At 39.0% G+C, this 22,144-nt stretch overlaps 1 protein-coding gene across 2 annotated transcripts; it reads right to left on the bottom strand.

Moving 5' to 3' along the window:
• Window positions 1-6,296: 6,296 nt before the first annotated feature.
• Window positions 6,297-21,755, bottom strand: LOC133444591 (ALX homeobox protein 1-like). 2 transcript variants are annotated; one of them, XR_009782725.1, is made up of 6 exons: window positions 21,606-21,755; window positions 17,818-18,176; window positions 16,257-16,394; window positions 11,710-12,041; window positions 6,661-8,781; window positions 6,297-6,612 (listed from the first exon to the last, which is right to left on the bottom strand). XR_009782725.1 is itself a non-coding variant. In XM_061722437.1 (5 exons), exons 1-4 carry the CDS (start codon window positions 21,703-21,705, stop codon window positions 11,715-11,717), a joined length of 924 nt encoding a protein of 307 aa, XP_061578421.1. In that variant the 5' UTR covers window positions 21,706-21,755; the 3' UTR covers window positions 6,297-8,781; window positions 11,710-11,714. The 2 variants fall into 2 exon arrangements, 1 of the variants encoding a protein (XP_061578421.1); XM_061722437.1 differs by having other exon boundaries at window positions 6,297-8,781.
• Window positions 21,756-22,144: the final 389 nt, after the last annotated feature.

The following is a 22,144-nucleotide window of genomic DNA, read 5'->3' as shown; positions in this document are numbered from 1 at the left end:
CTGCGAAGACACGTAGAAAGGTGTTTAATAAATGACAGCCGGGCTGCAGCACATCAACCTCATTCCTGGAAGAACAGAATCAATGTTTAACAACAATAGGAAATCTCATCAGGATGACGAATCCTGGGAATGTGTGTTTCATTCTTATCAAATCTGAGCAAACGAGACGACGCCGATCAGAACAAATGAGGGCGGTCTTCTTCGGACTTCGTCTTCCAGCCGGATGGAAAGATAAACAACTTTTATTTGGCTCCAAATCCCATAAAAGATGCTTCGCTTGTTTCCTCATCAGATCATGTTGCTGCAAAAAAGTGATCAGCACTGCCCCCTGGAGTCCCAGGGTGTAATTACCATGAGACACAAAAACTACCGCGTCACTCACGGATCCATAAATGATGTTTAAGGGTGATTTTTCTCTTTAAATTCAAATTTAATGGAAATGCGAAGCTCCTCAGAGCTAAAGTCACGACAGATTCGCCGCCAAATGGAATCTGTCACTCAAAAAAACCAAACCCCAAAATGTTTTGCAGCTTTATTTGATTTCATATGATGAGGAACATAAAAGTTAAAGCCCCCTATGGTGTTATTGGTGTGAAATCTGTCTAGAAAGACCCAAAACGTGATTTTAACGTGGTTAGCTGGGATAAACTCGCTTCTGGAGCCCCCCGGTGGTCAGTGGAGGAACCAAGTTTAACTAATAAAACTTAGACATCGGCTGCTGGTTCAGGTTTTTTATTCCGTTTTTTTGGTGTATAATTATTCGTAGAAGCGGATCTACGGAGGTCTGATCTTCGGGGTTTTCAGGAGACCTCGTCTCGGCACGAGCAAACGAGCGCCGATCCTCTTCGGGCTGGAAAAAGTGACCGCATCCCTGAGGGGTTTGGACTCGGCCGGTCCAGGCGTCTCCCGGAGCGATGGACCAACACAGATCCCTCCAAGAACAACACCGGAGTAACGGACCGAGGGGAGATTTCAAGATGTGGCTGCTCGTATGTTTGGTGAGTGAATCATCGAGGGGCCGTTTCCACTCCTCAGATCCAGCACGACTCTGTCTCTGTGTCTTTGAGGTGTTTTAATGACTACGTTTACATGCATCAATAACCCTTTTAAAACCCGAATATTGGCAATAACCCGAATTTGCACGGCCATGTAAACACCAATAACCCCTTTGAATAACCCGAATTTGCTCATATTCTGGTTTTTAAAAACCCGATTATGACCCCTGGGTTACTCCTTTTAAAACCCGAATATTTGGTCATGTAAACGCCAAACAGAATATCCCCATCAAACGGAACATGAATTTGTTTTCTGCGCATGCTCTGTTCACAAGGAATCCTGGTCTTTTGAGTCCAGGAAGTTCTTCTAAACACGGAGAAACACAAGACCAGGAGGAGACTAATCACTTCATAAATGTAATGAAGGATATGAACATTTCTGCATTTGTAGACGGTAGAAAGTACGACGGGGATAGCAAGATTTATAAGAAGGTGAGAGAAAAGTTGCGCAAAGCAGCATTTGTTTTGAATTTAGATACAGGAAGAAGAAGCGGAAATTACGGTAATTGCGTCTTGATGTTCTCCATGCGTCGCTGGTTTGATCCAGATATCTCGAATGATTAATGACCATGTAAACGTAATATTCCGAATGTTTCAGTAACCGGAATATTAGCAATAACCTGAATTTTGACTGCATGTAAAAGTATTCATAGACTCTCTGGACTTTGATCGGCGACTTCAAAGAGCTTTTTTTCTCCCAGCATCCCCGGCGGTGTCAGGATAAGGGATTCTGCTCGGTTTCGGGAGCTGCAGTTCCCAGACTGTCCACAAGGGGGCGGACCGGACCACTAGTCAACAAGATACCGGATCAGGCTCAAGATACCCCTTTTCCACCAAACCGGTTCCAGGCTGGTTCTGGTTCTGGTTCTGGGTCAGTGCTGAGTTTGGAACCTGGTTTTCTGTTTCCACTGACAAAGAACTGACTCCAGGCCAGAAGAACCAGTTCCAATGAAGCACCGACTCTTTGCTGGTCTAGACCAGGGATCAGCAACCCAAAATGTTGAAAGAGCCATATTGGACCAAAAACACAAAAAAACAAATATTTCTGGAGCCGCAAAAATTGAAAAGTCTTGTATCAGCCTTAGAATGAAGGCAACACATGCTGCATGTAGCTATATTAGTTATAACTGGGGGAAGATTTTTTTTTTCATTATGCACTTCAAGAAAAAAGTCGAAATGTTGAGAAAAAAGTCATAATGTTGAGAAAAAAGTCGAAATGTCACGATTAATGTTGAAGTACAATCTTGAAAAAAAGTCAAAATGTTGAGAAAAAAGTCGAAATGTTGAGAAAAAAGTCAAAATTTCGAGAAAAAAGTCGAAATCTCGAAAAAACAGTCATAATTTCGAGAAAAAAGTCGAAATGTCGAGATTAAAAAGGAAAAAAAGAAGGAAAAAAAGAAGAAAAAAAGAAGAAAAGAAGAAAAAGAGAAATAAGAGAAAAAAAATAAAAAAAGAAGAAAAAAAAGAAGAAAAAAAAGAAAAAAAAGGTCAAACATTTTTGAAAAAGCACCAGGGAGCCACTAGGGCGGCGCTAAAGAGCCGCGGGTTGCCGACCCCTGGTCTAGAGGAAAGAACCGTCTACGCTGTGGAAAAGCAAACCGGTTCTCAGCTGGTTCCAAAGTTGAAGGAGTTGTGAACCAGAACCAGATCTGGAACCGGTTTGGTGGAAAAGGGGTCTGAGTGGATCTGAAGTGTCTCCTGGGCGTCCCGCGGCGCCGGACTGGCGGTTGAAAGCTTCGTTTAACCCCAAACATGTTTCTGCTTATTACCTCAGATACGTATAAAAATCCCGGAGCAGTTTTACTCGTGGAGAAGTTAAATTAGAAGCATTACATTATAACTCGTAAGTAACGACTTGCAGGAACCTGCAAACGTGTTTCCAGTTCTGCTTAAGCAGGTTTTAGTCTCCAGATTGGTTTATCAGCCCGATCGGGAGACACGTGACGGAGCATCACATCTGTCTGCTGTCGTCTGGTTCCGGTTCCATCGGTTGTGTTTCCACCTCCAGGTCTCGGGACAGACTCTGGTCTTGGAAGGCCGGCCCTGCGGTGATGTCACAGAAACCTCTCTTCCTCGTTCATGTTGACGTAAACGGGGGAAATTAACGAGTCGAGGAAGTCGGCCGGGCCACGCCCACATCGTGTCAATCACAGTTAGCCATTTTAGCTTAGCTTATGCTAACCCATGATGCTAGTTAATGTTACTGCTAACAGGTTTAGATTCCACCCATCCGGGGAGGGGGGGGTTAAAGCCACGTTAGGAGAGTTTATATAAGTATGTTAAATAAGTGTTTTATGTTAAAAGGAGCTGGGGGCAAAGCTAACTTTGATTAATTGCGTTTACATTGGGAAGTTTAATTCCTCTTTAATTCATAATTCAAATTAAATCCGATTTAAAATTAGTAAAAATGACCATGTAAACACCTAATTCTGAATGAAAATGGCCATTCCAAATTCAACTTAATTCCGAAGTAAGTGGCTGGTTTATTCCGATTTTAAATCCGAATAGAATAATTCCAGATCATGTTTACACTCATTCCGCTTGAAGTTTCAAGATGGCAGCACGCAGTAAACGGTGGTCAAGAGCAGAGACCATTTATTTAATAAATAGCTTGGAGGACCTGGAAGTAATTAAAAGAACAAATGGCAGGAAACATAAAAATTGTGATCTTTTCAAAGTTGTAGCAGCTAAGTTTGTTTTTCTTCTGGTAAACGTAACTTCCGGTCCGCCCCTCTATCCAATCAGAACCTTCCCAACCCCCAGACCTTAAGAGGAATTGGATAAAGCCGATCAAACGTGTTTTCCATGTAAACCTCAATTCATAATTACTATTTCCATGTAAACTTGAAGGAAAATAGTTTAATTTGGAATTATTTAATTCAGAATAATTAATTCCGATTAAAAAACATCATGTAACCGTGGCCATTGACATGTGGTGGGCGTGTCTCCGTCGGCAGAAACCAGTAAGTCATGTGACCCGATGCTTTGTCCAGTGTTTAATACAGATCTTTGGTTTGGACCAGTTAAGGCCGTCGTGAGAGGATGAGGAGGATGAAGTTTAGTCACAGGTCAGACCGGGGAAGGAAACAGAACCAGACCCCCCTGAAGGTGCAAGTTCAGGTCTGGAACTGAGCCAGATTTGCTTCAGTTCATCCGGGTTCCCCTCTTAAATCTGGTGTCTGGTTTCCTCCAGACCCGGAGCTCCGTAACCCTTCTGAGACCAGCGCTGATGTCTTTCCCTCTTGGCGTTGTGTATGCACTCAGCTGAATCCTGCAGGGATCCGGATGTTTTTATTACGATTTAACGCTTTTTCTCGGAGAATCTTGACATTTGAAGGTTTAAATTTGAAGGTGACCGAGCTTTTGCGGTGGCAGCCCCTAAGCTGTGGAATAGCTGCCACTGAACATTAGATCTGCTCAGACCATAGAGGTTTTTAAGTCTTCTTTGAAAACGTATTTATTTTCTTTGGCTTTTGGTGTACGATAAATAGTGGTCTACATCTGTGAGAAGTGATTGTGCACTTTGTGTGTCTGTTCTTTGCCGTCTATTATCTATTTTCTATTAGCTCTAGAGCCGCATGCGGTTCTTTAGCGCCGCCCTAGTGGCTCCTGGAGCTTTTTCAAAAATGTTTGACCTTTTTTTCCTTTTTTCTCTTTTTCTTTTTTTTCTTTTTCTTCCTTTTTCCTTTACTTATTAATCTTGACATTTCAACTTTTTTCTTGACATTTTGACTTTTTTCTCGAAATTGTACTTCAACATTAATCTTGACATTTCGACTTTTTTCTTGAAATTTACATTTTTTTCTCAACATTTCGACTTTTTTCTCAACATTTCGACTTTTTTCTCGAGATTGTACTACAGCATTAATCTTGACATTTCGACTTTTTTCTCGAAATTTTGACTTTTTTCTCAACATTTCAACTTTTTTCTCGACATTTCGCCATTTGTCTTCATTCTAAGGCTGATACAAGACTTTTCATTTTTTGCGGCTCCAGACATATTGGTTTTTTGTGTTTTTGGTCCAATACGGCTCTTTCAACATGTTGGGTTGCCGACCCCTGCTCTAGCATGTGATTTTATTGTTTCTACACTTTGTACTGTATTTTCTTTTGGTATTGTTTCATTTTATTGTATACTGTACAGCACTTTGGTCGACCTCGTTCCTTTTTAAATGTGCTATATAAATAAAATTGACATTGACATTGACATTGACAAGGTTTGAAAATAACCCGACGGCGCTGAAGTTCTGACGGTTGGGCAGAAATGCGTCTCCCGTGGCAACGCCAGGACGCTGCGCCGACACGTCTCCCGCCACAATCAGAGCAGATGAAACACTCTGCCGGGCTTTTGAGTGGCGGCGACCGGGAGGAACCTGGAGGAAGTGGATCCACCTCCGGACCCGCCCCGAGACCCGAGCATCTGACACAGATTAGCAGCTAATTGAATCAGGACGGGGTTTCCTTGGAAGAGCAACATGGAGGAGGATGATGTCAGAGGGTTCTGACCCATTTAAGGACCAGGTCCACCAGATCCTCCACTTCTGGTTCGGCTGCATCTTCCGTCGAGGGCTGAAACGATTCCTCGAATAAATCGAGTAATTCGATTACAAAAAATGATCGAGGAATTTTCTCTGCCTCGAGGAATTGTTTAATTTCACCAGCTCAAAGCAGGTGTTTCGGATTACGTTTATTGCGGCACAACGCGCTGACGCCGCGCACGTAAAGGAAGGAGACAGAGGCGGCGGATACGTTTGGTTTTTGTAACATCATGCTCAGGCAATGAGTCTGCACTGGCCCAGACGGGAGACACATGTAGTTCAGTGCTTAACTTTTATTTTTAATCCATTCTATATTCTTCTGGTCCGTTCTCTTATATGTTCCCCCAGTGCTGGGCGGTATGACCAAAAATTTATATCACGGTATTTTTCAAAATTATATCGGTTTCACAGTATATCACAGTATTTTTTTTTCATGTACAACTGAAACCACATTTTCTAATGATTTGGAAAGGAATTGCTGCAATAAATTGGCTTAGAATGGCCTATTTTACTGTCATGAGGAGGATGCATAAATCAAATACATTTGAAGAAAAAAATCTTTTGCAAAATTACAAGGTAGAAAATATTTATTGAACATAAAAAACTGAAATTTTTTTAATTTCCCAGCATTGTGTTGTTTTGGTTCCACCTCCTCGTGAATGTTAGGTAAAATTCTTATGTGGTTACTTTTTGGTTGGCCAACGATTTATGTTTGTGGTGCAACCGTTACGGGAGCGGCCAGTCTATTTCCTTATATTACAACGCCGTTATTAATTGTTCGATTTTTTTCCCACTTATTCCACCGAACACCGAAAAAAACTAAGGGCGCGGCGGAACGTAGCGCCGCGCGGCGTTCCCAACGTTGTGTACGCTACTGTACATACTCACTGGTATTACGGTATATGAAAAATTCATATCATAAGAAAAATAAACACCGGTATTCGGTATGAACCGGTAAACCGCCCAGCACTCCCCCTCTAAAGCCAAAATTATTGATCCGCGTTACAACAACACAGAGCCTACGCCGTAGCCTACGGCGGCGGCTCTGTGTTGTTGTAACACGGAACCATAAATCATCCTTCACCCGGTACATACATAGGTTCCTCTAAACATCTGTTCCCGCTACAGTTTGAACTAAAAGAAAATGTGCTCCAATACAGCAGGTCTCATCATTTTATTTTGAACACTGCCAAAACTCAAAATCTTATCAACACTTTAACTTAAAACTTAACTAGAACTTAAAATTTGCTTGACACAAATGAAAGTTCAATTGAAACACGTGGGAAAAACACCTAACCTTTAAGTTATGTGTGTTATCAGGTGTAATGGCATTTTTAGGTTAGAAATAAGAACATTTCTTGGTAAGATCCTTAGTTTTTTGAGTGAAGGCAGTAGGGCTGGGCGATATATCGAGATTTTAATATATATCGATATATTTTCAAATGCGATATGGTACGAGACAATATCGTTTATATCGATTATTAAATTTATTTTTTTTTTTTTATGATTTTGATATAGCTTATTTTGTGACAAATTGACTTGAATGTTTTATTTGAGATTTGCACAAATGTTTTGTTATTTGCACAACTGTCAACCTCAGTGAAAAAGTCTGCCTGTTACTGTCTACATTGTATTAATTGCACAGGGTATTTTAATTTAATTGTTATGCAGGAAAGGGATATTTGTTTTATTTTATTCAAGAAGCATTTTTATTCTATATATGCAGGCAGTTTGTTTTTATTTCATTTGTTTTATACATTTTGATATTGTGCAGACCTCTGTTAATAAAGGAACCTGTGTGACATTTGGCACGAGGCTTTGTATTAAAACTGACTGTTTTTTTAAGGGTTTGCCTCAGAAAAAATGAAGCTAACAGAGATGCTATGCTATAATGCTTTGGGGGAAACCCCAATTATGTCACAGAAAAAATATCGAGATATATATCGAGTATTCAGCTAGAAAATATCAAGATATGACTTTTGGTCCATATCGCCCAGCCCTACAAGGCAGTGAATTTGGTCGACTGGTGTAAGTTCAGGGTATTAAATGCACAGCCATGAACCTGCTGTATTATATAATTTAGTCTTAGTAATGTCAATTAACATCTAACATCTTATGTATATTTATAATCGCTCTTTAACTAAACAAAAATATGTTTTATCTGATTAATCGATGGAATTTTCAGTAGAATACTGGATTACTAAAATATTCAATACTTCCGTCACTAACTGACGGGACCTCGGCGACGAGGGTTGCCATGGAAACCCGGGACATGGAGGTCCAGAGGCGGCGCCTGCGTCTCTGAGCTCGGACCTTAGACCGGTTCTGTGGAACCTGGACGTGTGACAGAGGAAGAACAGGGTCCGAACGCTGTCCCGGGTCGGTCCACGGCCCGGTTCCTGCTGCTGGAACTGGACCTCGGTGGTACCAGGAGGCGTTTCCACTCGTCACGGCTCCAGAACCGGACCTTCGGCCCCTCCGGTACAGAACGTACCGGGCCAGTCAGCACGAAGGTTCTGGTCCTACCTGAGTCCCAGAGGAGCCACTTTGACCTAGATGTTGCCATGGCGACCGACGACACCGACGGCATCCAGAGACGGGTTCCTCCGGGTCTGCCGGTTCTGGTTCTGGTTCTGGGAGGTTTTTCTTTGTTTGTCTTCAAACAAACAAGATGAAACTCGGATCCATCGCCGCGTTTAACCAGCGGTTCTCCTGAAACTAACCAGGTTCTGGGTTTTACCCGGGTCGGCCGCGGCTACGAACCGGGTCAAACATCCGACTCCTGAACCCGGAGCGGCAGAACCGCCGGCTCGGCTCTAATCGGGGTTCGTCTGACCCAGATCGGTAAAGAAGCGCAGACGCAGCCGGGTCTGGGGTTTTTCATTTATTCTGCTTCCGTCAGACAAACTGGTTTTGCCTCTGCGAGGCGGTCCGGGTCAGAACCACGAGTCCAAGTCCTTCTCTGGTTCTTCTGGTCCAGCTGGTCCCGGGCCCGGAGCCGGGGCGAGGGAGGAAGACCCGGGACCCGGGACCGGTCCTATCTGGGTCCAGCGTTTAAAGTCCAGAACTCCCAGCAGTCTCTGGTCCTGCCGGCCCGTCTGCTCCGGCCCGGGTCACGCTGGACCTCCTGTCCTCCCAGACCAGACGGGTCTCAGCTCCGCGGGTCTCCGGGTCGGCGAGGACGTCGTCTGGGAAACACGGACACAAATATCAGAAACCTGGAGCTCAGAGTGGGAATTTATTAAATTATATTTATTTAATTTATCTAATCTTGTAATCAGCACTTTCTTGTGAGAAACATTGAAAACAAATGTTTATTTTATAAAAATGAAGCCGAGAGAGAAAAAGGGAAGAAAAGTCTCCGGTGGGCAACACCAAGTACCCCTCACTGCAGGATCAGCTGCTGCTGATCATCAATATTAATGATCAGTAGGGGGTGTAACAATTTATCGTGCCACGAAATTTCGCGATACAAAAACATCACAATACGTGTCGTGGAGGTGACAAACTGTATCGCGATATTGGGTTATTAATATTAATCCATTGTGTTGACTAGTAACGTATTGGTGCCGACCGCTCCTCGACCCGCAGACCAAAATCTTACTACGCTCAGAAGAAACTAGTCCCGTTTTGAGCTCTGAACTTTTACTTATGTAAGGCTGGTGTAGAGTTAAGCCTTACCTTATTAAATTAAACCTTTTTGGGGTGGTGAGTAGGATAAACACGGGGACAACTTCTGCTGAGTTCCAGTGTACTTTAATGTCCCTCAACAGTGTAGGATTTTAGAACATCAACACAGCACCTAGTGCTGTACTGTGGCGTATCACTCCGCCCAATCTAAAACAGACTAATCACTACAGATAAACTGACTAGTGTCATTATAGTCCCTGATTTACATCAGAATATAAAGAATATATTTATAAAATAATGAACCCTGAATTACCAAAATAACCTTCTTAACAAAAATAAATCTCCTCTTACACTTATAAGGTGAGCATGAATCAATCTTTTTTATCATGTAAAATTGTATGTATTTATTTACTTTTATTTATTTATTTAATTTGTGTTGTTAAATTTCTGGAAAAGAAAAAAGTCAAGTCATACATGAGAGAAACTATTCAGTTTGTGGCAAAATATTTTTACTTGTCTGAAACTGAAGATGCATAATGCAAACCTGATATTTACTTTTAGTTCAGTTTGTGGAAAATGGTTGGCCTGGCTTTCTCTTTAAAACTTAAACAGTTATAAATTATTACAAACTGTAACAATAGGGCAAACACACAGCATTATTTTGTATTTTGTGTCTTTCAAATAAAAGACCATTTTTTCCAGTCATTTGTTCCTCATTCAAGGTTGTTAAAAAAATACTGCTATAATATCGTATCATTATCGTGACCTCAATATCGTGTATCGTACCGTATCGTGAGATTAGTGTATCGTTACACCCCTAATGATCAGCTGCTGCTGATCATCAATAAAAAGTCAGCAATGATCTTAGAGAAGGAACAGTTGCTGCACGTCGGTCTGGAAAAACCAGAACCGGCCGAGCAGGAAACATTCAAGACTGTTTCCGGGACTCGATCAGACCGATAGAGAAGTGGTTCTCAAATGGGGGGGACGAGAGATTTTAAAATATACATATATTTAAAAAGTTCAGGGGACCAGGACCTCGTCTCTGGACCAGAGCACTCAGAGACAAACATGAGGAACCTCATCGGGGTCATGTGACCCAGAACTCGTCGGCAGTTCCACATCAGAGTGGCTGCTTCTGGTTTGGCCTCCTGAGACCAGGCGTTACCTTTAAAAACATTGCAGAGAAGCGTCTACAAAGGTGCCAGACTGATAAAGTCTCGACTACTATGATTAAATTATAGTTAATTAATTAATTGATTTAACTTTGGGGATTCAACATTATTCTAGATGATAAAAGCTGTTGAAACTAGAGGTCATGTGACCTCGACCTCGCTGAGAAGTTGCAGCGTTACCTTTAAAATCACCACAGGGAAACGTCCACAGACTGATGAAGTCACATGACGACTCTGATTAAATTATTGTTAATTAATTAATTAATTAATTAACTTTTGGGGATAAAACATTATTCTAGATCAGGGGTCGGCAACCCGAAATGTTGAAAGAGCCATATTGGACCAAAAACACAAAAAAAAAATATGTCTGGAGTTGCAAAGAATTAAAAGTCTTGTATAAGCTTAGAATGAAGGCAACACATGCTGCATGTATCTCAACCCAGTCTCACATAAAAACGTACCCTGGGTTGTGTATCTATATTAGTTATAACTGGGGGAAGATTTTTTTTTTTCATTATGCACTTCGAGAAAAAAGTTGAAATGTCGAGAAAAAAGTTGAAATTTCAAGAAAAAAGTCTAAATGTCAAGATTAATGTTGAAGTACAATCTTTAGACAAAGGTCGAAATGTCGAGAAAAAGGTGAAAATGTTGAGAAAAAAGTCGAAATGACGAGAAAAAAGTCGAAATGTCCAGAAAAAAGTCAAAACTTCGAGAAAAAAGTCGAGATTAAAAAAGGAAAAAAGAAAAAAAAAGAAAAAAAGGAAAAAAAGAAGAAGAAAAAAAGGAAAAAAAGAAGAAAAAAAAGATAAAAGAAAAAAAAGAAAAAAAAGAAAAAAAAGAAAAAAGGAAAAAAAAGGTCAAACATTTTTGAAAAAGCTCCAGGAGCCACTAGGGCGGCGCTAAAGAGCTGCATGCGGCTCTAGAGCCGCGGGTTGCCGACCCCTGTTCTAGATAATAACGGTGGCTGAAACAGGGTCATGTGACCTCGACCTCACTGAGAAGTTGCAGCTGTACCTTAAAGTGCTGCAGAGAAGCGTGCCAGACTGATGAAGTCACATGACTACTCTGATTAAATTATAATTAATCAATTAATTTCCTTTTGGAGATTCTTTATTATTCTAAATTATAAAAGCTGGCTGAAACGGGGTCATGTGACCTCGACCTCGAGGAGAAGTTGTAGCATTACCTTTAAAGGCTGCAGAGAAACGTCCACAGACTGATGAAGTCACATGAACGACTTTAATCAAATTATAATTAATTCATTCTCCTTTCTCCTTTCAGGGCTGAAACGTTGCTCTGGCTGGGACTCACCGGCGTCACATGGCCCAGGAGATGTTGGCGGCGTGCTCCTTGGCCTTCATGCGCAGCACGGCGATGCTGGACGAGCGGCGCTCGAACTCGGGCTTGGTCTCGAAGGCGGGGGGCGGCAGCAGCGAGTCGGCGGAGAAGAAGTTGTTGAGGGAGACGTGTCCGAACTGGTTCTGCTGGCCGGGGAAGCCCATGTAGCCGTGCTCCGCCGCCGCCGCCGCCGAGCGCGGCGAGGGCCCGTACGACGCCACGCAGGGCGGAGAGCCGCGCGGCAGCATGCAGGACGACACCACGGGGCCCCCGGGGGCCGGGCTGGACCACAGGTTGTTGGGGATCTGAGGGGGGAGAAGGGAGTCAGGATGAGATCAAGAGGTCAAGAGGTCACCAGGTCACGATGCACTATTATTATTATTATTATTATTATTTATAAATATTATTATTATTATGTATTATTATTATTATTACTTATTATAAATATTATTATTATTATTTATTATAAATATTATATATTATTATTATTTATTATTATAAATAGTATTATAAATATTATTATTATTATTTATTATAAATATTATATATTATTATTATTTATTATTATAAATAGTATTATAAATATTATTATTATTATTATTATTATTATTTATTATAAATATTATTATTTACTATAAATATTATTAGTATTATTTATTATACATTTTTATATTAAATATTATTATTATGTATTATTATTATTATAAATATTAATTATTATTATTATTATGTATTACAATTATTATTATTTATTATTATAAATGTTATGATTTATTATTACAGATATTATTATAAATATTATAAATACCATGTATTATTATTATTAATTATTATTATTATTATTATTATTATTATAAATATAATAATTATTATTATCTTGCAGATCTGAAATGACTCGTTCCATCTCACCAGCATCACTATTATCTTTGTAGATAATATTTTGGCTCCTTTTTCTGGAATTCGCCTTGGTGTATTAAAAATGTGTAATATCTGTCTACCTCACACACATCCTATCTGCTTTTTTTGCACTGTTTTTCTTTCTTTTCCCATACTGCATTACTTTTTATTTTTCATTCCAATGTATATACTGTTTATATTTTGTAATTATATATTTTTACTTTTTTACCCCTCCCCTGCATGTGTGTGTTAAGTGTACTGCTGCTGCACAAAGTGAATTTCCCCATTGAGGGAGAAATAAAGGATTATCTTATCTTATCTGAAACAAACAGGAAGGAGTTCATGAATAATAATAATAATAATAATAATAATAATAATAATAATAATAATAATAATAATTATTATTATTATTATTATTATTATTATTATTATTATTATTAATAATAACAATAATACAATCTCTTTTAAAACTATAAACTATTAAGAGAGAAATCAAAGTTTTCGTCGGTTCAGGAGGTGGAACCGCGGCGTGAAGCGGCTCTCAGACGTCTCTTGTTCGGCGTATTTTCTCCACCCGAGTGTTTTTATAATTGCCTCAAACTAACTGAGTTATGGAGCAGCGGCGCGGGTTTGAATCCCGGCCTGTATCTCTGTCCTCTGTCTTCTCCTTCGACCTACACCCTTTCAAAATAAAGGTCCATCTCCTGCAGGAGACGTGCAAGCAGCTTTGTCCCGGGTTCAGGGTTAGAGGGTCGGAGTGTTTTCATCCGTCTGAATCTCTCTCTCGGTCCCCTGAAACATTTCTGCCGGGGAGATCCGGTATGGGACGTCTGGGACGTCTCGGTTTAGAGAGATTCAGACCAAACTGAGAGAAAACATCTGGATACAGAACCAGCAGAGACCCAGCGTTAGTTCCTGGGTAACTTTAACGCAACAACACGGCTACGCCAGCGTTTCACAGCAGGTTCCTGCAGAGTACTGGTCAATATTCGTAGAAAAGGGAAAGAGAAACTCAAGACTCTATATTTCAGGCGCTTCTAGAGACGAGATACTGGATCTAAAACCAGACGGCGTCACTCAGAGTTTCATAAAATAACACGAGCAAGGATCTGGGGGAGACTCTCCTGGACCGATCGGATGTTTGCTGACAGGACCACGAAGGAGATGGATGAGGAAACGACGGCCAGAACCAGAACCAGAACCAGAACCAGCCGCAAATACAAACTGATGAAGTCACATGACTACTCTGGTGAAATTTTAATTAATTAATTAACTAATTAATTAATTTCCTTTAGGGGATTCACTAGACCTGTGTTGAAAAAATAGATTTCCCAATTCTAAATCGATTCTCATATTCATTCCTAAAAATCGATTCATATGTCTAAAGATTGATTTTTCTTTGATTTTTTTTTTTTTTTTTTTCTTTTTTCTTTTATTTATGTATGTATTATTTTTTTTCATCATTACATTACAACTTTTGGTCATTTTTTTGTTTATCCCCAAAAAAGGAATGTTTTGTTGGACACGAGAATAACTGGTGCCATGTTTTTGCCTTTAAATATAATTTGAAGGTATGAAAACATTAAAGTTTTCAGTTATAATTGCATAAATTGTCTATATTTCATTACTTTATATACTGTCTTGGGGTTACATTTGCATAAAATGCTAAAAACCAAATGCTCAAAAATTAAAAACCAAAATAAAAAAACGGAATGTGGGAAAAATTAAAAAACGATTTCATCCGTCTCTGTTTCCTCCCTGGATCTGTTTGGTAATTCTGACACATGATGTTTCTGTTTCAGTTCTATCAGCATTCTGGGAGCTGATTGGTCCTTACAGCATCATTAGCTGCAATACTTGCTGTTTAATCTCAATATAATACTAGTAGTAATATTTTGCAGAACTACAGTCATATAATTCATGCAACAGCTCAAAAAACAGTTTTAATAACACTAACCCAAATCAATATCGGAATCGAGTCGAATCGGATCGAATCAAATCTTGATAATCGATTCTGAATCTTAAGAATCGGAATCAAATCGATTCTTGACATTTGAATCGATCCCCAGCCCTAGATTAAACCTCATTCTAAATAATAAAAGCTGTCTGAAACGGGGTCATGTGACCTCGCTGAGAAGTTGCAGCGTTTCCTTTAAAGGCAGAGAAACATCCACAGACTAATGAATCACATGACGACTCTGATTAAATTATCATTAATTATTTAACTTCATTTTGGGGCTAAAAACATTATTCTAAATGGTAAAAGCTTAGCTGAAACGGGGTCATGTGACGACAAAGGCGATGGATGAGGCGACGACGGCTGCAGCCACAACCAGAACCAGAACCAGAACCAGAACCAGAACCAGAACCAGAACCAGAACCAGAACCAGGTTTCTGTACTTTTGTGTAACATCTATTTTTACTTGGGTGGTTTTACACGAAGGAAGATCAGCGAGCGAGTAAAGACCAAGCTGCTGGAGGAAGTCTGGCGATGGAATATTCATCTTTAATGTTTTATATACAAGGATCCAGAGAGACTGACGGACCCGAGACCCGTCCAGCTGAGGAACCAGAACCTTCACTGATCGCTGCTTAAATCTGTATTAATTCTCCGTAAATGTCTAAAATGTGTGTTTTATTTTATTATTTCACTTAATTCCCCATTTAAAAAACAAGAATATAAACACATTTTATACGATAAAAACGTCTATTTCAGTAGATTTTTTAAACCTGTAGTTTAATTAATTAAAAGTAACTTTTACTTGGAGATTAATATTTTAGCTCTTTTTCTGCCTCTAAATCAGCGTTTAATACTAATAAGAAAATGTAGAGATTTATGCAGAAATCAATAAAAAAATGTAAATATTCTGTTTGTTCCAAAACCATGTAAAAGATTCCTTATAATAAATACACATTTGCACTTTTCACGTTGCATCTACTCGATTTAAGATTAGATTCAAATTAAATAAAAGCGGACTAATTAAAGGCCCATAAACCCCCAGGATCCAGGTAAATCCACCTGGAAATAATCATGGACCCACGAAGCGCCCAGAACCAGAACTGCTGCCCAAAGTGTTTTTTTCTCCAGTTTTCATTCAGATAAAAGTAAAATGAATCTCCTTGTTTCGTCTCTAATTTCTCAGAAATTAAAAATTTTCTGTTTTCCACCAAAAACGGCAAAAATTCTTTTTTGGGGTTTTTTTTTCGGACAAAAATGTGAAAAAAGTCCCGGCACGCCGCGCGTGGACAAGATGGCGACTAACGAGGCTTCTTCTCCACTTTTCCACTTTTTTTTTAGATCCAGTTATTTGTGCCAAAAGTAGAACTTCTCCAAAAGCACGTTCCCGTAAAGGCGCAGGGTTCGGGGCCGGGGGAACGGAGGCCCCCGCAGTCACGGGGCCCCTCATTCAGGGCCCCGCGTCTCCTCGCACCTCGTCCTGGATCTGACCTCTAGCTCCAGCAGGAAGATGGATGTGGAGGCGACGAGAAACTCAACCTGAGGCCATTAATTATATGTGATGTATGCATGTGTATATATATATATATATATATATATATATATGTGTGTAAGTAGATATATACATAGATATGGAGCAGATGCCGTTAATAGAGTTAAAACTGGCCTGCGTGTAGCTGTCGGACCTCGGCAGCACCGACAGGTCGTAGGTCGCAGCGAAGTGGCTCTTGGCCTGCTGGATCTGCTGGATCTGCCCGTATCGCTCACGCTTCCGCCACTTGGCCCTCCGGTTCTGGAACCACACCTGGGGGGGGAGACGGGGGGAAACACGGGGGTCATATAGGAAATATCAGGACCAAGTGACGCCTGGAAACAAGACTTTCACACAGATTTAGGCTCAAAACTAAAAAACTGAGATAAAAAAAAATCCGCCTGAACTGGTTTTAGTTTTACGCACCGAAGCAGAATTGAATATTAATCCGGGTTTGAAGCAGTGGCGCCACCAGGGGGGGAGCCAGGGGTGGCCACGGCCCCCCCCCCTCTACAAATTTGCTGGCCACCCCACTGGCCTCAATAAAAAATAAAAAAAAACACTTGCCGGTATAGATTCTATCGTCAATTATGTGTTTCATCAAATCATTTGGGCAAAATGCATATCAGTCGGCGTTTCTTTAAGTATTTCTGAGCCTAATAATAGTATATATATATATATATATATATATATATATATATATATATATATATATAAAAATTATATATATATATATATACACATATATATATACAAAAAATTCTATTATATATATATATATATATATATATGAATAAAATAAATGTGACATATATTATATATTAAAAATGCACACATATATATATATATATATATATATATATATATATATATATATATATATATATATATATATATATATTAACCATTAATATATATGCAGACAAGTTAGAAAGTAAAAAAAGTAGTTCTGAGTCTAATAAATATATATATACAAAAAAAAATATATATATATATATATATTCATAAACTAAATATATATACATATATATATATATATATATGTAACATATATATGTTTTTACCTGCCACTGTTTATATAATAATTGCTCGGGGTTTATGTTTGTGTTTATGTTCATGTTCTGGATCTCTGTAAAGCGTCTAGAGATAACATCTGTTGTATTAGACGCTATATAAATAAAATTGAATTGAATTGAATATATATATATATATATATATATATATATATATATATATATATATATATATAAGTAAACTAAATATACATACATTATATATATATATATATATATATATATATGTATATATGTATATGTATATATATATATATATATATATATATATATATATATATATATATATATATATATATATATATATATATGCCTTAGGTTTTTACCAACATGGTATTAACCAATATATAGCAGACAAGTTGGAATATAAAAAAAGGTATTTCTGAGCCTGTAAACTACAACAGATAAAATAAAATCCTGTAATGATGGTTTTTAGTTTTGAAGTGGCCCCCTCTGGCCCCCCTTAGGAAACATGTTTGGAGGCGCCCCTGCTGAACCGGTGTCAGATTTACGCACCGGAGCAGAGCTGAACATTAATATTAACATTAATTAGCTGAACATTCCCCCGGGGCAGAGCTGAACATTCCCCCGGGTGTGAAGCCTCGACCGCGGCGGGTTCGTACCTGCACTCGGGCCTCCGTCAGCTCCGTCCTCATGGCCAGCTGCTCCCGCACGTAAACGTCCGGGTAGTGCGTCTTCTGGAACACCTTCTCCAGCTCCTCCAGCTGCGCGCTGGTGAACGTGGTGCGGTGGCGCCGCTTCTTGCTGCTGGACACGTTGCTGTCTCCGCCACACTTGTCCCCCCCCAGGTCCCCCATGTCCCCCCTGTTGTCCATGTCCATGTCCAGCTCCAGCTCGCTCTTGTCGGGCGCGCTGGGCGCCGGGGACGCGCGCAGGCCGCAGCAGCTGCCGCCGTCCAGCGGCCTGCTGGACACGGTCAGGTCCGAGCGCAGCGCGTCCTGCTCCGGCACCGAGAACCCGCCTGGGGGGGGGGAGAGAGGTCAGACCGGTGCTGCGTCGAGAAATGCTACCCAATGCTTTTCTACCTTTGTAGAGTTAGTTAATATTTATTTCGGTCAATCACAAACAAAAATTAACAAACAAGGTAACACAGGTTTTCTCTGATCAACATTGTGATTATTTGACCGAAAAGGTCTGGGCTTGAAGCATAAAGCTTATCTTGCCCACCTTTTAACAGAATAGAATATACAAAAAGAACAAAATGAAGTATCATAAGTCTACACAAAATAATAATAATAATAGTTATAATGATAATAATAATAACAATAACAATAATGATGATGATGATAATAATAATAGTAATAATAGCAATAATAATGATAATAATAATATTGATAGCTCTGAAAACAGAAAGTGAAAGATGCTAAGGAAACCGACAAAACCAATTTAAGTTGTCATTTTATCTCATGCATGTGTGCATTCTTCTTTGTTTGCTTATTGTGTTTCTATATATGTGTCCATACCTTTGCTTTTAGAGCTACAATGTTACTGTGTTTTACTCCCTAAACCACTTCCTTTCCCCTGAAGTGCTTGCCTCTTGCCAGGACGTCATTGTAAATAAGAATGTTCTTAAGTTCTCAGGCAGTGTTCAGTTATTCTTTCTGCTCCTCAACCGGTGGAACAAACTTGCTCCAACTGTCAGCTCCTTTATATAAAAAATAGTATTCCTATATGTATATGTAAAGATTCATATCCGGCACTTTTTAATCCTCATATTGTACATTTCTGTTTATTTCTGTTATACATTTTACTTTATTCTATCTCTTAGTTTATCTCCATATATATTTGTTTGCTTTTATATTTTTATTTTTTATTTTTATTTTTATTTTTACTGTATTGCACCAATCACCACAACAAATTCCTTGTGTGTGTTGACAAACACAAAAAAAATTTAAAAAAATAAAATAAACCCTCTTTCTGATTCTGTTTCTGATTCTGATTAAATCAGGGCTAAAAACATTACTGTTTACTGAAGCGTATACTCCTAAATTTTCCTTAGTTTTCAGCAACTTGTGCTTTTTATTATTTTACCTTCTTTTCTCCTTATTTTAATTTTATTTAATTGTATTTGTTATTTACTGTCTAATTGTGTCTTGCCGCTTTTAATGTTGACGTAAAGCACTTTGAACTACCTTGTGTTGAAATGTGGTATATAAATAAACTTGCCTTGCCTTGCCTAAATAAAGGCGAATAACTGAATATCAAATAAAGTGATAGAATTGTTTTTTTTTTCTCTTTATCATATAATCTTCACAAAGTGTAATGTAATTCATGTCATGGGCAGTGTATTTTGAAGGATCAAATACTCAACATCCCATATTATCAATTTTACATCGTGCAAGAAATGATGGTCGTGGCAATCAAACTTTGAAAATCGACTGCGCAGAATCACAAGGTAGCATTTCTCGACGGGTAGCATGGATCGACAGAACACCGGTGTTAATTTCGTGCATCCCGTTAGATTTTGCCCTCTGTTCAGCTACTGTTTCAAATGTTTTTGAAACGACAAAATTGAGACAATTAGTTTGTTTGTGTGCCTTTACTTTTATTTCTTATTATTTTATACTTATTATCAATCCAAAAATAGTGATAAATTGCTGACATTCATCCTGCAGTGGCAGTGAGGTGATTAGTATCTTACCTGAATGTTAAGTGACGGGAGCATTATTTGATAGGATGGTAATAGTAAGTAATTTACTCACGATCTATTACTAATTCATAAATTATAGGTATAAATCATTAACATACAGTTAACAAGTCATTTATAACTTGTTAATTAACAGCTTGTAAGTTATCTATTGGCTTTCTATAAAGGCACAGTTATAAATCCTTAACAAACTGTTAACTGTTATTTAGCAAGTCATTGATAACTCATTAACTATCAGTTTATTAATGTACTATTATAAGGCTTCATTATGAATCCTTAACAGACTGTTAACAAATACTTCACAAGTCATTAATAGCTTATTAATTAACTGTCTACTAATGACCTATTAACTAGTGATAACTGATAGTTATTATAAAGTGTTACCGCTCTATCAAATTATGGTTTAATATTGATTTAAAATTGATAATATGGGATGTTGAGTATTTGATCCTTCCAAATACACTACCCATGAAATGAATTGCATTACACTTTGTGAACATTACACGATAAAGAGAGAAAAAAACCCAATTATATCACTTTATTTGATATTCATTCAGTCATTGGCCTTTATTTAACCAGGCAGGTCATTAAGAACATTCTTATTTACAATGACGGCCTGGCAAGAGACAAGGACCACTTGGGGGAAAAGGGCATGGGCTAGGGAGTAAAACACAGTAGAATTGTAGCTCTACAAAGGTAGAAATCATTAGGTAGCATTTTTTGATAGGGTAGCAAGAATCGATAGATAGACGCTATCGGTTTATGCGGCGGTAGCATTTTTCGACAAAGCAGCAGAAATAAACAGAACACCGGCGGCGAAATAAAGGCTATTTATTTTAAAATCAGCTGCAACAAGTCAAGAAAGAAGGTCAGTTTTAAGGAATGGAGAGACGAGTTGCTAAAATAGCTTCATTTGAGCAGCTTTTTCACAGAGTTAACAACAGTCCAAGTGTGTTCAGAAAAGTCTGAGCCCTATCTGGAAATGATTGGAGAGGTTAGCCATGATAATTGAAACATGTGTGTCATATCCCTGATGTGTGTGTATTATCATATAATGCGCAGTAGATGAATGTGAAGTGCAATGTTGTATGAGGAAATGCGGTGTTGCATGTGGTGTCAAGAGGAATGTGCGTGTTTTCTGTTGGTTTTCTGTTTTGTATAGTTTCTTTGGTTTTTTTTTTTTTCTTTTCTCGTTGTGTTCACGGTTTTGTAAACGGTCATATTATGACATGTTAATTGCTTGATCAAGTGATGGAAAAAATCAATAAAATCACAAAAAAACAGCTGCAAAACTTTCGGATTTTTCCAAATTTATGGCTATTTACCTGCGGTACTCCACTGGCCTTAGTTTTCAGCAACTTGTGCTTTTCATTATTTAACCTACTTTTCTCATAATCTTATCTCATTGTATTTGTTATTTACTGTTTAACTGTGTCTTGCCGCTTTTAATGTTGATGTAACGCACTTTGAATTACCTTGTGTTGAATTGTGCTATTTAAATAAACTTGCCTTGCCTAAAATCAGCTGCAAAACTTTCGAATTTTTCCAAATTTATGGCTATTTATGTTAAAATCAGCCGCAAAACTTTAGGATTTTTCCAAATTAATATATATTTTTCTGTTTTATTTCTATAAATCTGCAGAATTTCTCTCTGATTTTTACAGATAATGAAATACGGATATAATCAGATTGATTTTAAGAGAATTAAAGTGTTGGAGCCCGGGTTTTCTTGCTTGCACTCACCGGCCGGGTCGGAGCGCAGCTCCCCGAAGCCCTGGCCGCCCTTGGGGGGGCCCTTGGAGAAGTAGGGCCCCCCGTCCAGCCCGTCCAGGACCTGCTCCATGTAGAAATCCCCGCCGGCCTTCAGGCCCGCGCTCTTCAGAGAGAACTTGTCCTCCATGTACTCCATCATCCTGGTTGTGCAGCGGAGCCGCGGAGCTGCTTTCCCTCTGCAGGACGATCTATGTCTTTATAGCTGCAAAGACTGTCCTTAAAGAGAAACCCCCCTAAACCCCCCACTCCAACTCCTCCCATTGAAACCAGCAGCGGTTTGAGGGGAAGCCAGATTCCAGCTCCGAGGAATCGGACCGTCAGCTGATCGGAGAGGCTTTTCAAGAAATAAATAGATGCAAAAAAAAAAGGTTTATAAATGTAGTTTTGTAAAACAAAGCCCATGGGCAGGGGCGCCTCCAAAACTGTTTCCTAGGGGGGGCCAGATGGGGCCACTTCAATTCTTGGGGTGGACACCAAAACTAAAAGCCATCATTACAGGATTTTATTAT

This window comes from Cololabis saira, chromosome 5, assembly GCF_033807715.1.
Source record: "Cololabis saira isolate AMF1-May2022 chromosome 5, fColSai1.1, whole genome shotgun sequence".
In the NCBI taxonomy this organism is placed as follows: domain Eukaryota; kingdom Metazoa; phylum Chordata; class Actinopteri; order Beloniformes; family Belonidae; genus Cololabis; species Cololabis saira.
The sequence above is the reverse complement of the archived record's forward strand: the minus strand, read 5'-3'. Positions and strand labels throughout refer to the sequence as shown.